General features: G+C 31.5%; 1 protein-coding gene across 1 annotated transcript in view; it reads left to right on the top strand.

Moving 5' to 3' along the window:
• The window catches only part of LOC149528288 (uncharacterized), a 70,612-nt gene extending 67,094 nt beyond the window's left edge, over positions 1-3,518 (top strand). Inside the window, exon 6 of the mRNA XM_089811519.1 lies at positions 3,055-3,518. Coding sequence (XP_089667645.1) covers positions 3,055-3,064 — 10 coding nt within the window. The 3' untranslated portion in view covers positions 3,065-3,518. The remainder of the gene's footprint in view (positions 1-3,054) is intronic.
• The last annotated feature ends 10,973 nt before the right edge of the window (positions 3,519-14,491 follow it).

The raw sequence follows: 14,491 nt of genomic DNA, 5'->3' as shown, positions 1-14,491 counted from the left end.
TAATAATTGTAAAATTGAAAACCAGATCAAACACTAAAAAAATTGAAAAACTAATAAAAAACTCTTTAGATTATAACTTCAAATTATTTTCTTCAATTCAATTTATTATTAAATTCTTGTAAAATATTTGATAATTATATTTATCAAATTAATTTGTTCATTAAGATTCTAATTAATTATAGAAACATTTAATATAATTATATAATTATTTACCATCTAATAACTAGACAGACCTTAACTAAAAACAATATTTAAAACAATAACATTAATATTACAACAACCATATTGTCAATGACATATTGAAGGAAACGAATTCAAACTATTCGCAACTACTTTCATCTAATTAATGAAAAAACATTAAAGAAACCAAAAAAAATAATTTCCTTCTACTATTGTCACATGTGTATTACTGTCCCATCAGTTTTCTTTTCTTTCTTGTTTTAATCTAATCATCCATGTGATGCCTCATGTGTTTAAACAACGTCGAGGTGCTATTGACTTTTCAGTAGGTCTTTTTTAAATTCATGGCCAACCTCAATAAAATAAAGGAGATGGGCATCTTTCCAAATTTTTGAATTGAAAAAAATATATATTATGATACTTATGTAACGTATTTGGTTTTATTAAAATTAAAATTGATTTTATTTTAAATATATTTTGATCTATTACATTAATTTTATGTAAAGTCAAGATTCATTTTTCAACTCTTTTTGCACACGTTTTTATTTGTTATATTTTATTATATCTATCTTTAAATAAATTTTTATATACTTTTTATTTATTATACTTATTTCTACATCTATTTAAACACATTCTATTCACAGTTACAATGTCAACACTTCCATGTCCTAGATAATGAAGTGGGGGCTAGATGATCCCTTATTTATAAAATTGATCACTAACATATAAATATTCAAATTCTATTTCTAAATTTTCACTCTTTTTCGTTAGGTGCTATGGGTTGACTAAATTTAGGTTGATGTAATTTATTGTTCTTGTCGCATTTAGATTTTTTTTTAATTCATTTATCACACAAGCATTATTTGGAAAGAATATAAATTGAGGGAACTTTCAATTAAAGCACCTTAAATGAATCTTGTCCTAGATTGCATTATCCTAGGAGATATGCACACTTGTCTTTTATCTATTGATGCTTGATATAGTTGTGAATCTAGTCTGTTTGAGGACTTGCCCTAGGAGAATATGTTTCAGAATGATTTGATAGTCTCTAAAGGTCTTTCTAAAGATTTTTAGTATTAAAACATTTTGAAGAAGTACGACAAACCTAGCAAATCTAGGAAAAAAACATATATTGTATTAAATTTAGTACACAAACAAAGTTAAATCTACATCTTGAGTAATTTTCAAAGTTGCGGATATAACCCTTAACAAAGTTAATCCTCTCTTCTAGTTTTAGAGGTGTCATGAAAATCGATCTGAACATAAAAATGTTAAATCTACATCTCTAGTAGTTTTCAAAGTTGTGGATGCAACTCTTCACAAAGTTAATCCTCTCTTCTAGTTTGGAGGTGTCAAGAAAATCAAGTTGAACATAAAAAACACAAATTTCTTCTTCATTAAGCAAAGAGCTAAGTATATCACCTTCCACATTTGGTTTTAGCATGCAACTATTTTAATATTCTAATGATCACCAATCATAGCTTTCATGTAAAATATTTTTTACGTGATAACATTTTTATTTTATTTTTCTTCTCAAGAATATTTAAGTTTAAATTCCTTATACTTAGTTTTGAAGAAGACTCTATACTATATTTGGAAAGACTTGTGAATTGGAGCAATATGTATGTCATAGTTGAAGGCAAGGAAAGAAGTTGCTTCAACTACTTAGTGATGTGTGAATTATTGGTTTTTCAATATATTATTTTAAAAATGTAGATGGATTCATTGTTTTTTTTTTTTAAAACTTTAATAATAACAATAATACCCTAGGATTTGCATTTGAAGCTTTGATTTCCTCAAGAGAATTGTAAACTTCCAAAGATTCCCCTATATTACTTTAGGGATTCTTCGAACAAACAACCTCATATTTTATTAAATTTTGTACTACAAGATTTCATTTGCAAGATTGTGGTCTTTTTAGTTAGAAATGAGTAATTTTTTCTTTAACTATTGCATATACTCCTAGGGCTTCCTCCCCCTTTATATTATGTAAGAATCCAAAACCTCCTTATTGTTGCATTGAAATATTCAAATACGTCTAAACCCTTAAAATCAATCTCAGTGGCCAGCTTTACAATTTAGGGCTTCTTAAGTAGATAAGTAGTTTTGCAATTAGGATAGATTAATTGTTGTATTTATTTTAGCTAGTGACGATGTCATTGAGAAAAAGGAGCTATATCATAGATCTAGTTCATTAAATGAATTGAATTTAACATCATTTGCACATATATGTAATTACAATTTAGTATTACATTATTCTCTAATGGATGACTACCTTTTTTGTTAAAACCCACCTAGTAGCATTTGGTAGGAACTATATCACACAACCCTTCAACATAGTACTTTAGATTTATGCGTGTTGTGAAACTTAAGAGTAATCAAATGTTGATAAGTTGCATTAACATTCTTTGGTCTGAAAGGGATGACAATGCAACAAAATGTACTTGAAGGTGTTATGGAAGTTGTTTCATATTATCTCAATGAGTAATAAAGATTTGTTCATACCTAGAGAATCTATCTATCAAGGATAATAAATGATCACTTGTAGAATCAACTATCATGTCAATGTCCAAAAGAGGAAAAAAATCTTTCTTTCAAAGAAGCTTTGTTAAAGTCTTAGAAATCTATACACATTCAAATCTTATTGTCTAGTTTAGTTGAAACAAAAATGCTTGAAATCCAAGGAGAGCAATCTAAAGAACATATGAAACCAACTTCTAACAGTTTTTCAATCTCATGCCTAACAAGGTATTTGATATTTTGATTCATATTTCTAATCTTTGTCTAACTAGTTTTGCATTAGGGAAGAAATATTGTGTTGTGAGTGACAATTTGAGGGTCATTGTAATAAATATTTGAATATATTTGGTGTAGGAACACCTAGGATACAAGGGGTCAACATAAGGCCCATATGGAGAATATATGAAGATATTTGCTTTACAAGGTCCATATGACCATTTTATAATGTAGTCATGGCTAATAAGGTCATTAGAAGTCATATTCAATCATTTTGGCAAAATGTTGTTATGTTGACCAAACTAGGCCTAATAGGCCATGTCTGGGCTTAAAGGGGTAGATTAAGAATATACTTAGTGTTTTTGAGGTTCATGAGGTCTCACAAGACCATATAAATGTAATTGAGTAGTTTATTATGCCTAAAGTTAGAAAAGGGTGAAAAGTTTTTAAGATAACATTCATATCATATGACTTTTTAAGGGATTAGTTGATCCAAGTTTGGTTGCAAGGGTAGTTATGAGGTTTCCATTAGTTTCCATGAAGGGAATGTCACTATAAATGTTTTTAATTATCCAAAATATAGTATGTGGTTGAGAATCTAAGTCTGATACCAATTAAGATTCAAATTGTTGCATTTTCCATGTTGTCCACTTAAAAATAGTCTAACTACATGATTTTTTCCTAATAAATCTTTAGGTAGTTTGTCCAACCAATTAATGTATTTGATGAAGGTTTGAATCATCTAAAAATTGGCTTTTGTTTAACAAAATTATGTCGAGTTTTGACCATGATTTTGAAGTTTTGGATAAAACTATTGGAAACAATTCTTCAAATTGCATGTTGCCATTGATGTTACACAAATATTAGTATTAATCAAGCAATTGAGCAATGAAGGACTTTCAGTATTAACCAAGCATAGTCAGTATTAATTGAGTGGTTGGGCATCAAAGGACTTCTAGTGTGAACCAAGTGATCAATCCCAGTATTGACTGAGCTTCAACATATTTTACTTGTCTATTAATTAACTAATTGAGGCTGACTATTTGGATGTTTAATGGTTACTTGAAAAGGTATTCAAGCCAACTTGTCAAAGCTTATGATATATAAGGGAGATCAAGAAGTGTAATGAAAAAGATGTGTAAGACATGCAATAAGATGGATATGTGATCGAAGAAAAAGGAAGAGCAGGTAAGTGTGGAAGATAAATTGCAAAGAATATTCTGATCATTAAAGATCCATAGGTCAAGCTAGAACATAGATTTGAATCTGCAAAAGAAGTTGATTCATAAATCAGGTCAAATTACTATTACCTTTTAACCATTATAGCAGTGAATAAATCTCTTAATAGAGTTGAATTAATAGTCAAATTGTAAATCCTCTAGCAAGGTGCCATTTCAAGATTGAAGTGTTTGAAGATGTCTAACCATGCCACTCCTAATAGGGTGAACTAAATCCTCTAATAAGGTCATACTTAACAATATGTATTGTAACCTATAACAAAGGTGGCTCCTAATAGGGCTCACTTTAGAAGAGTGAAAATATTGTAACTAATTGCATGGTGGTTTTCCCAAATAGGGTTTTCAAATTAAAATTTAGTGTGATCTGTGTTCATGTTATATGCTTTATGCTTTGCGTTTCTGCAACTAAGTTACTAAAGGTTAAAATAGATTAATATTAATAAGATTACTTTATTAACCAAGTTACAAGAAGTACTTAGTTTTAACCAAGTTGGATTAAGTATTTCATTATTAGTGAATATTTTGATTTGACCTCGAGGGATATAGAATTGTTTTTGTGGTAATTGATTCATCCCTCCCCTCTCAATTACTCTCTTCATTTCCAACAATTGGTATCAGAGCATTTGGTGCTTGAAGAAAAGGTTTCAAAGACCTAAGTTAAAGATTAAGATGTCATACAAAAGGGAGATTCCCAAGCTTAATAGAGAAAACTTTTCAGCATGGCAGGAGCTACACCTATCAAGCATTGGAGATATTAGTCTATTCTACATAGAAAGAAGACATGTGCCACCATTTAAACCTATGACTATGGAACATATGAAAGAGGAAAAAGATCATAATATAATGATGATTGATATAGCTTCCTCTCTCAACTATTTTGAGTTTGATGAAGTTAAAGATTGTCTAGCAACGTGTGAAATGTGGGAAAAACTGCAAAAACTCTATGGAGGTGATAAAAATGTGCAAAAGAGCCAAGGTAGAAAGCTTGAGAGGAAAGTTTGATCAAATTAAAATGAAAGAAGGTCATAACATTGTCCAATATAGTGAAAGAATCAAAGAAAGTGTGAGTGTAATCAGAGCTAGAGGGGGAAAAATAACTGATGAAACAATGGTCATCAAGGTACCAATAACTCTTCTTCCTATTTATGTAATTAAAGTTTCAAAAATTCAAGAGATGAGATGCAATCCAAAAATGATATAACCTTGGATGCACTTGTGGGAAGATTGACTACTTTTGAATTGGATAAATTTGATAACTATGCTTCAAATCCTAGCAACTTTGAATCTGCATTCAAAGCCAAACTAACTCTTGGTAGAAAAGGAGGAAACTCAAAAGGAAAGCACGTTGATAGTGAAGAAGATATAGATGAAGATCTTGAAGTCATTGAATCCTTGCTTGCAAAAAGAATATTAAAAAGGAAAGGTAAATTTAAAGGCAAAGTTCCATTGATTTGTTTTTCATGTGAAGAGTTTGGTCATATCACTGCAAAATTTCCAAACAAAGAAGATAAAGATGAGAGAAGAAATAACAGGTTCACAGGCAAGAAAGATTTCAAGAGCTACAAGGAATACAAAGACAAAGGTAAGAAATCTTGTTATATTGCTAAAGATTTTGATAGTGATAATAATGAAGAAGAAGTAGTCTATATTGTGTTAAGGATGAATCTGATAGTGAAGAAATGAAAAGATAACACTTATTTCCATTGTTAGCAAAAATTATACATGGATCATAAATAGTGGTTGTTCTCATCATATGATTGGTGACAAAACTAATTTTGAACATTTAGAACACTATGATGATGGAAGTGTTAGGTTTGGAAACAACAAACTATGTTATGTAAAAGAAAAATGAATCATAGCATTAACTGAAGGAATCAAATGTGAAAATGCCTATTGGGTTGAAGGACTAAGATACAATCTACTTAGTGTAGCACATTTGAACAATATAGGATATAAGGTAGAATCCATGAATGGAAAAGCCAAGCTATTGGATGGTAAAGGAAACCTGGTTGGGACTGACAATCAAACAAAAGGTAATTAGTTTTACCTAGATCTTACTGAAAGTACATGTTTATTGGCTGAAATAGAGGAAAGTTGGCTATGACATAAAAGGATGTGTCATGTTAATTTTGATAACTTGGTTACCATAAGAAAGAACAAAAGAGTAAGACACATACCAAATCTAAAGAAACCTAAGAGGGCCATGTTTAAACAATGTCAAATTGGAAAGATGAGCAAAAGAAGTTTCAGAAGTAGGTCTTTTAATTTTGAAGGAGTTTTGGAACTAGTTCTTACAAATCTTTATGGACCAATAGGTATTAAAAACTACCATGGAGACACATACTTCACTCTATTTGTTGATGACTATTCTAGGATGATGGTTGTAATATTTTTAAAAGATAAATTTGATGATTTTCAAAAGTTCAAAGGGTATTTGGCTATAGTTGAGAAGGAAACATGAAAAAATTTGAAATGCTTGAGATCAGATAGAGAAGGTGAATTCATCTCAAATGAATTCAATAAGTTCAGAAATGAAAGAGGAATAAAAAAAGAGGTATCAACGCCTAGAACACCAGAGAAAATGGTATAACAGAAAGAAGGAATAGATCCATCATGGAGTGTGCAAGAACACTAATGGTTGAGAAAAATGTTGCACCTAAATACTGCAGAGAACCAATCAACACAATAGTTCATACAGTAAACTGAGTTGAACTAAAGAAAGGTACATACGAAACACCTTATGAATTATGGTATGGGTATAAGCCTAATGTTTGTTATCTCAAAGTATGTGGAAGCAAATGCTATATCTTGAAAGATGCAAGGAAGCAAAAACTTGATGCAAAGAGTGATGAAGGTATATTCCAATAAAAGTAAGACATACAAATGTTTGAATCTTTCTACTCACAAAGTTATAGAAAATGCACATGTGAAGATTGACGAGTTTGTAGAAAGAAGTGAAGAACATAGTAGCAAGGAGCCTAAAGACTATAGAAAGTTTGTTTACTATGAGGAGGAACCTAAGACTTTACCACAAATAGTTGAAGCCAAGCAAAAAAAAAAAGTGAACAAATACTGAGTCATAGGTAAAACAACCCAAGTTGCAGCCAATTCAGATAGTGTAACCAGAGTCACGAGAAACACAACCCAAGTTACAGACAGATTAGCCAGAGGAACCTGAGTCATAGAAATAGGAGCTTGGGAAAAAGATAGAAGATTAACAACATGGAGACCCAAGTTCAGAAATAAGAAAGAAAGAACCAGAACTTGCAAAATATGTCAAAAGACATCATGCACATAAACAAATAATCGGAGGAGAGGCAAATGACATACTAGCAAGGAACAAATTAAAAGATACACGCTTGCTTAGTGAATTTGAATCTAGATTTGTAAAAGATGCTTTTGAAAATAAAGGTTGGATAGAGGCAATGAATGAAAAATTTGAGAAAATAGAAAAGAATAATACCCAGTCTCTTGTACCTAGACCTACAGATAAGAATGTGATTGGCACAAAATGGATATTCAAAAATAAGTTAAATAAAAATGGAGAAGTAACAAGGAACAAGACAAGACTAGTATGCAAAGGTTATGCACAAGAAGAAGGTATTGACTATGGAGAAACATTGTCCCCTGTTGGAAGACTTGAAGGAGTCAGAATATTACTAGCATATGTTGTACATAAAGTATTCAAAGTATATCAGATGGATGTAAAATCAACTTTCTTAAATGAAATCCTAGAAGAAGTCCACATTGAACAACCTGAAAGTTTCATTGATCCACATAAAAGAGATATGGTATGCAAACTACACAAAGCTCTATATGGACCGAAGCAAGCTCCTAGAGCATAGTATGAAAGGCTACATGGATATATGATAAGAATTGGTTTTGAAAAGACAAATGATAATAGTAATTTGTATATAAAGGAAGGACCAGAGGAAAAGATTTTGCTAGAAGAAATATTTGTGGATGATATCATATTTTGAGGACACGTGATGTTTTGCAAATCATTTGCTAAAGAAATGAGGAAATAATTTGAAATTTCTATGTTTGAAAAGATAAAATTCTTTGTTGGCCTACATGTTGATCAAATGAAGGATGACATATACATCACTCAGTCTAAGTACATAAAAGAAACATTGAAAGCATTTGGAATGGAAGATTTCAAACCACTTGGAACACCTATGTCTACTGGACATAAAATTTTAAAGAATGATGATTCAAAGGAGGTAAATCAAACTACCTATATAGGTCAATGATTGGGAAACTTTAGTATGTGGTACACACCAGACATGATGTTGCATTGAAAGTTGGCATAGTTGCAAGGTTTTCTGTAAATCCTAAAGTAAATTACACGATGACAATAAAAAGGATTCTAAGGTACCTAAAAGGAATTGAAGAATATGATTTATGGTATAAAAAAGGAGGAAATCTTGAGTTAAATTCCTTTATTGATGTAGATTGGGTAGGAAACATTGATGATAGAAAAAGCACCAGTGGAGGAGCATTCTTTCTTGGAAAGAGATTAGTATCTTGGACAAGCAAGAAGTAAAATTGTATTTCTCAATCAACAACAGAGGCAAAGTATGTTGCTGCAGTGGTAAATTTTTCTAACATTATATGGAACAAGCAATTATTATCAGGAATGAAGGAGGAAATCAAGGAACCAATGGTTATCTATTGTAATAACACAAGTGCAATCAGTATATCCAAAAACCCTACGATGCACACAAAGACAAACACATTGCAATCAAGTATCATTACTTAAGGGAATTGGTCCAAGATAAAGAGGTGAGATTGCAATATGTGAACATCAAGGAGCATATAGCAGACATATTTACTAAGGCATTACCTAAGGATGCATTTGATGTATCTAAGAGGTAAACTAGGAGTTATTCCCCTATCTAATGCTCACTAAAGCACAAGATAGTGATGCATCAACCAAGTCTCATTGAAGATCTATCAAGTTGATGCAAGTTGTCACACTTCAGGTGTGAACTGTAGAATATATTGCATATGAATAAGTACAAAAGGTACATAGTAACTTCAAGTATGTATCCTTTGGCATTTGATGTCAAAGAGGGAGAGTTTAGTATCTCAAGAGGGAAAATATACAGATAATGAGAATATACAACAAAGAGGGAGAAAAGAAAAAACAAAAGTGATGAAAAATGAAAGAGAGAGAATTCATTTGGAAGTTGCTAAGACAAATACATGCAAAATCAGAGAGGGAGTTGGTATGGATGATGATCAGAATCAAACTAAGGATATTATCAAATTTCTCATACTTTTATCATTGTATATTGATATGTTGTGTTGCCATCAATGCCAAAGAGGGAGATTGTTGGAAATAATTCTTCAAATTGTATGTTTCCATTGATGTTACACAAATGTCAATATTAACTGAGTAGTCGAGCAATAAAGGACTTTCAATATTGACCAAGAACAATCTGTATTAACCAAGTGGTTGGGCATCAAAGGACTTCCAATGTTAATCGAGTGATCAATCCCAATATTAGATGAGCTTTAGCAAATTTCACTTGTCTATTAATTAACTAATTGAGGTCGACTATTTGGATGTTTAATGGTTGTTTGAAAGGGTATTCAAGCCGAATTCTCAAATCTTATGATATATAAGGGAGATCAAGAAGTGTAATGAAAACGATATGTGTAAGATGTGGAATAAGATGAATATGTGATTGAAGAAATAAGAAGAGCAGGCAAGTGTAGAAGAAAAGTTGCAAAGAATATTTTGATTAGTAAGAATCTAGAGGTCAAGCCATAATAGAGATCTGAATCTGCAAAAGAAGTTGCTTCATAAATCATGTCAAATTACTATTACCTTCTAACCATTGTAGCAGTGAAAAAATCTCTTAACAGAGTTGACTTAACAATTAGATTGTAAATTCGCTAGCAAGGTGACATCTCAAGATTGAAGTGTTTGAAGATCTCTAATCAGGCCACTCCTAACAGGTTGAACTAAATCCTCTAACAAGGTCATACTTAATAGTATGTATTGTAACCTTTAACAGGGTTGGTTCCTAATAGGGCTCACTTCAGAAGAGTGAAAAAATTGTAACTAGTTGCATTATGGTTTTCCCAAATTGGGTTTCCACGTTAATTATTGGTGTCATCTATGTTCATTTTATTTTATTTATGCTCTATGTTTCTACAACTAAGTTACTAAAGGTTAAAACATATTAATATTCATAAGACTGCTTTATTAACCAAGTTACAACAAGTACTTAGTTTTAACCGAGTTGGATAAAGTATTTCATTATTAGTGAAGAGTTTGATTTGACTTCTAGGGACATGGAATTATTTTTTTGGTAATTGATTCATCCTCCCCTCTTAATTACTCTTTTCATTTCTAACAGAAATGGGTCTAAACCCTTACTAGGGTAATTAGTAACTTTGAAAAATCTAGACCTGAAATGTAACATGTGGACAAGACCCTAAATTTGAATAGATGGTAGAGAGCAACACATATTTTATGTTCTAAAATTTGCAAGTCTTCACGCATGATTTGCATGTATTTTGAGTGAATGAAACGTCTAAAATATTGTCTTAGATTGGACATCACTATTGAAAGTTGTTGAACCCTTGGTATTTGGTCTTTGATTGTTGTCATTGATGTCAATAATTCATCTATGCAATTATACTGAGCATATGGTGTGGTTAACATCATGTAATTATCTTATTTATGTCCTTCAATACTGTTCAAAACATATTCAAGACAAACACTTCAGTGTTATACAATTAACACTTAATGTTCTCATTGGCTAAGAAAATGGTTATCAAAAAATAGTTTTGGTCTATTTGAAAGTTGAGAAGGCTTTTTCATCAATGAGTACCCAACTATCACACCTTTTTGGAAATGTAGTTGAATTAGCTAAAATGGGTCTCTTTTAGTTTTTGCATAACATATGTATGGAAAGATGAAAACTCTATTGATCAAAAGCAGTTACCAAATTGTTATGACAATTTTAGCAGTTCTAATTGAAGTTTGGGGTACGTACCTGCCTCCAAATTGTTAAATTTTTTGGTTTATAAGTAGAGGATACATTTCTCTAAAACGTCTAATAGGTAGTTTTGAAAGAATTGCAAGACTTTGTAGACCGAACAATTTGCAGGCAATTTTGTAACAACAAAGAAGAGGGTAATGCTTTATATTTCTATTTTCTTATTTGTGATCTGATTTTCATTGCAGAAGCTTATCAAAGGTAAAAGAAGGGTTATATATTGCTTCTTTATTCATTCATATTAGTATTTGATTAGGTCTTTTAATGGAAAAAGAAAACATATTTGGATACTTGATGCTGTTAGAGTAAATAATTAATAATTAATTATTTATTCTATTTACTTAAACTTACTCAGGTAAATGCATTTATTTATTAGTTGTAGTCTAGGAGTTTGTTATAAGTTGTTGACAATGCGGGAGTTTGTTCTCTCTAAGTCATACTTATCCTCTCACCTTATTCAAGGACTTTCCACCTCATGTGGATGTATGCTTAGTTGTCACCTTATCTCCTAGCATCTTCTAGCTTGTTCTAGGAGATTCCTAGAGCTCTTTATATTTGGGCTCCCTCATTGTATTTTCAGAACAACAAGACTTTTAGCATATTGTAAATACATAATTTCTTGTGTTTGCATATCTTGTTGTCTCTCATGTCCGTTTAGGGTTTTTCCCTTGCTCCACGCTCTTCTCTCCTTGGCTTCTCTTTAACAGGTTTTTGCATGCAGGTGATCTTGGGCATCTTCGAAGTTGGATTTCATCAACTCCAACATGGTATCAAAGCCTTCCTGCTACTGCTTGGTTGAATAATTTTTGAAGCTGTGATTTGAATTCACAAACCCTAGTTTGTTTGTGCATTTTTCTTCAAATCAGGGGGACAACAATTTTTTGGAGCACTTTCAGCCCAAACAGATGCTGCCATTGGATTCAAAAGGTGCTTTTTAGCTAGGATCCATATAAAACTTGTCAATTTTGGAGACAGGGCTTCGTGAGGCAATTTTTTTTTGCTTGTAGGGCTTTCCATACAGTCGTACAGACAATTTTGACATTAAAAAAATACAAATAAAATTTTTGGACATGTCGCCACCGCGCCACCGCAGTGCCATCGCCGCGCCACCGGCACTCAGCCCGCGAGCCGTCGTAGCCGATTGCGCGGCCACCGTACCACTGCGATAGAACCATAGCCAGCGCACCACTCCTGCCAGCGGTGCCTCCACTTTTTGCCATCGAATCTCTGCTCTTTTATAATGCACCACCGGAGTCTCCACCACCCGCCACCAGTTCGCCCAGTCAGCACCACCTTCTGCCTGCATGGATTTCTCAGCCACACAGTGATTATGTGAAACACCCCATTACTACCAAAAGTAAAACCATACATAAATACAATAGTAAAATTCGAACAATCTTTTTTTATTAAAACATAATACCATTACACAGTAACTTATACAATTATACCCTGAAAAGTATTCTCAATAACATTATTACATCATGGTAAAATCATCCGAGTATGTAAAATATACTCTGTTTTCGAATACATAAGATGTGATCAAATTGACATTGATCCAAACTAAATTTTGGATTACTCGTATCCTTAAAAAGAACTACAATTAATCCTTTAATGACACAATAGCAGTTTAAATCTTCGAGGTCCATAAACCAATCCTATAACGAACCTGAACTAAAAAACATAAACAACCGAAAACATATATAGGGCTTAGTCTCACTAAATAAGTTGTTGAGATCTTTAGTAAACCTGCATGCTCGATTTTAAATACAGTACAATATACATGTATTTCAATTTCTCTTTCTCCTAACCAGATTTAAAGCAAGATTACAATTTCTTCAAATAGATATGCAGAAATAAACTCGCATAGATTATGACAAAGTAATGATCCAGTAGTTCATGGGTGTCTACATAAGAATCTACGTTCAGCTACTCGTCAGATTCAATATGCCAGGTGAAACCATAATATTCTTATCTTATTATATGAAACCCAACCCATGAATTTTAAACATTACCACTTGATTAAATAACTGTCATAAACTGTCCCATAAGGATCTAGACTAGTGTCGGAGAACATCCGGAAAAATAATTCTATCACCACAAGTTACTCGATTTATGACAGCCACCCAATCTAAAGGATCACATTTGCATAATCTAAAACACACATAATCCTAGTTATACAAATAGGATGAAAACAATGTTCAAATCCAACTAGTATGAACTATTTCTTTTGCTTCAATTTATATCAATTGATTCAGCAAACAGAAAAAAAAAATTCCAATGAAACCAAACTTTCCACTTTCTAATGTAACCACTTATTAATTTACCAAATGAAACCACACTTGCAATTTTTTCGTAAAACAATCTTCATTTCAAAATGCCTAATGAATCCATACTCTTTTGTTACCATAAGTAGCCATTCACATCTTATCATTTAAACTTTTAATCAAGAAATGATTTTTCCAATTCAGTACATCTTTTCTCAAATCAAAGAATAACTCAAAAACTGTGAAAATGATGCAATGTATTATAAGTCAATTTAATAACAAATATATATAATTAATCAAAATGTAATTACCACAATTAACATATTATACAACATCTACTCACAATCCCATTACTTACTATAATCTGAGTAAAAGGATTTACCAAATTCCGCATCATAATACAAGTATACGTAATAACTTCAAGATTACAAAATCTACTTTAATACTAACCATTTAATTCATAAGAAAATATAAATATGCCTATACATATAAGTTCATACATACATATATATACATGACAATATACATACATACATACATACATACATATATATATATAAAATTATTATATATAAACATATATATATATATAATACCTTATAGTTTAAAATCAGATTTAAAATAAATGTAGAGTTCTTCCATAGTTTTAAACTAATTAATCATCATAGAATATCGAGTTGAACATTAGCATATGAGTAACTCAACCATCTTTAATACCCAACAATACCTACTAACTTTTCTATATCTATTTCTTTTAAACCAGTAACCCATCTACAAACTGTCCACAAATAACTTGTCACGATAGTCTTCTTGTCAAGTAATACAACGACATGCAAGACTTGAGAAAAAACTCCTATCATGCTGTTACCCGGTGAAATTTACTATCCTAAAGTTTCAATTCAAACTTTTCCCTTGTTCCCAATGTTTCAATTTTTATCCTAATATATGACTGTGCCAGAAAACCAAATTCCTTACATACGACAGAAATCGGTTTAACTGTAAGCACACCTAAATGTAACAGTGATAATACCGTTTGCAAAATAGCCCACAATACTTA

Source organism: Cupressus sempervirens, chromosome 11 (genome assembly GCF_028749045.1).
Source record: "Cupressus sempervirens isolate cs-2001-9-10 chromosome 11, ASM2874904v1, whole genome shotgun sequence".
Lineage (NCBI taxonomy): Eukaryota > Viridiplantae > Streptophyta > Pinopsida > Cupressales > Cupressaceae > Cupressus > Cupressus sempervirens.
The sequence above is the reverse complement of the archived record's forward strand: the minus strand, read 5'-3'. Positions and strand labels throughout refer to the sequence as shown.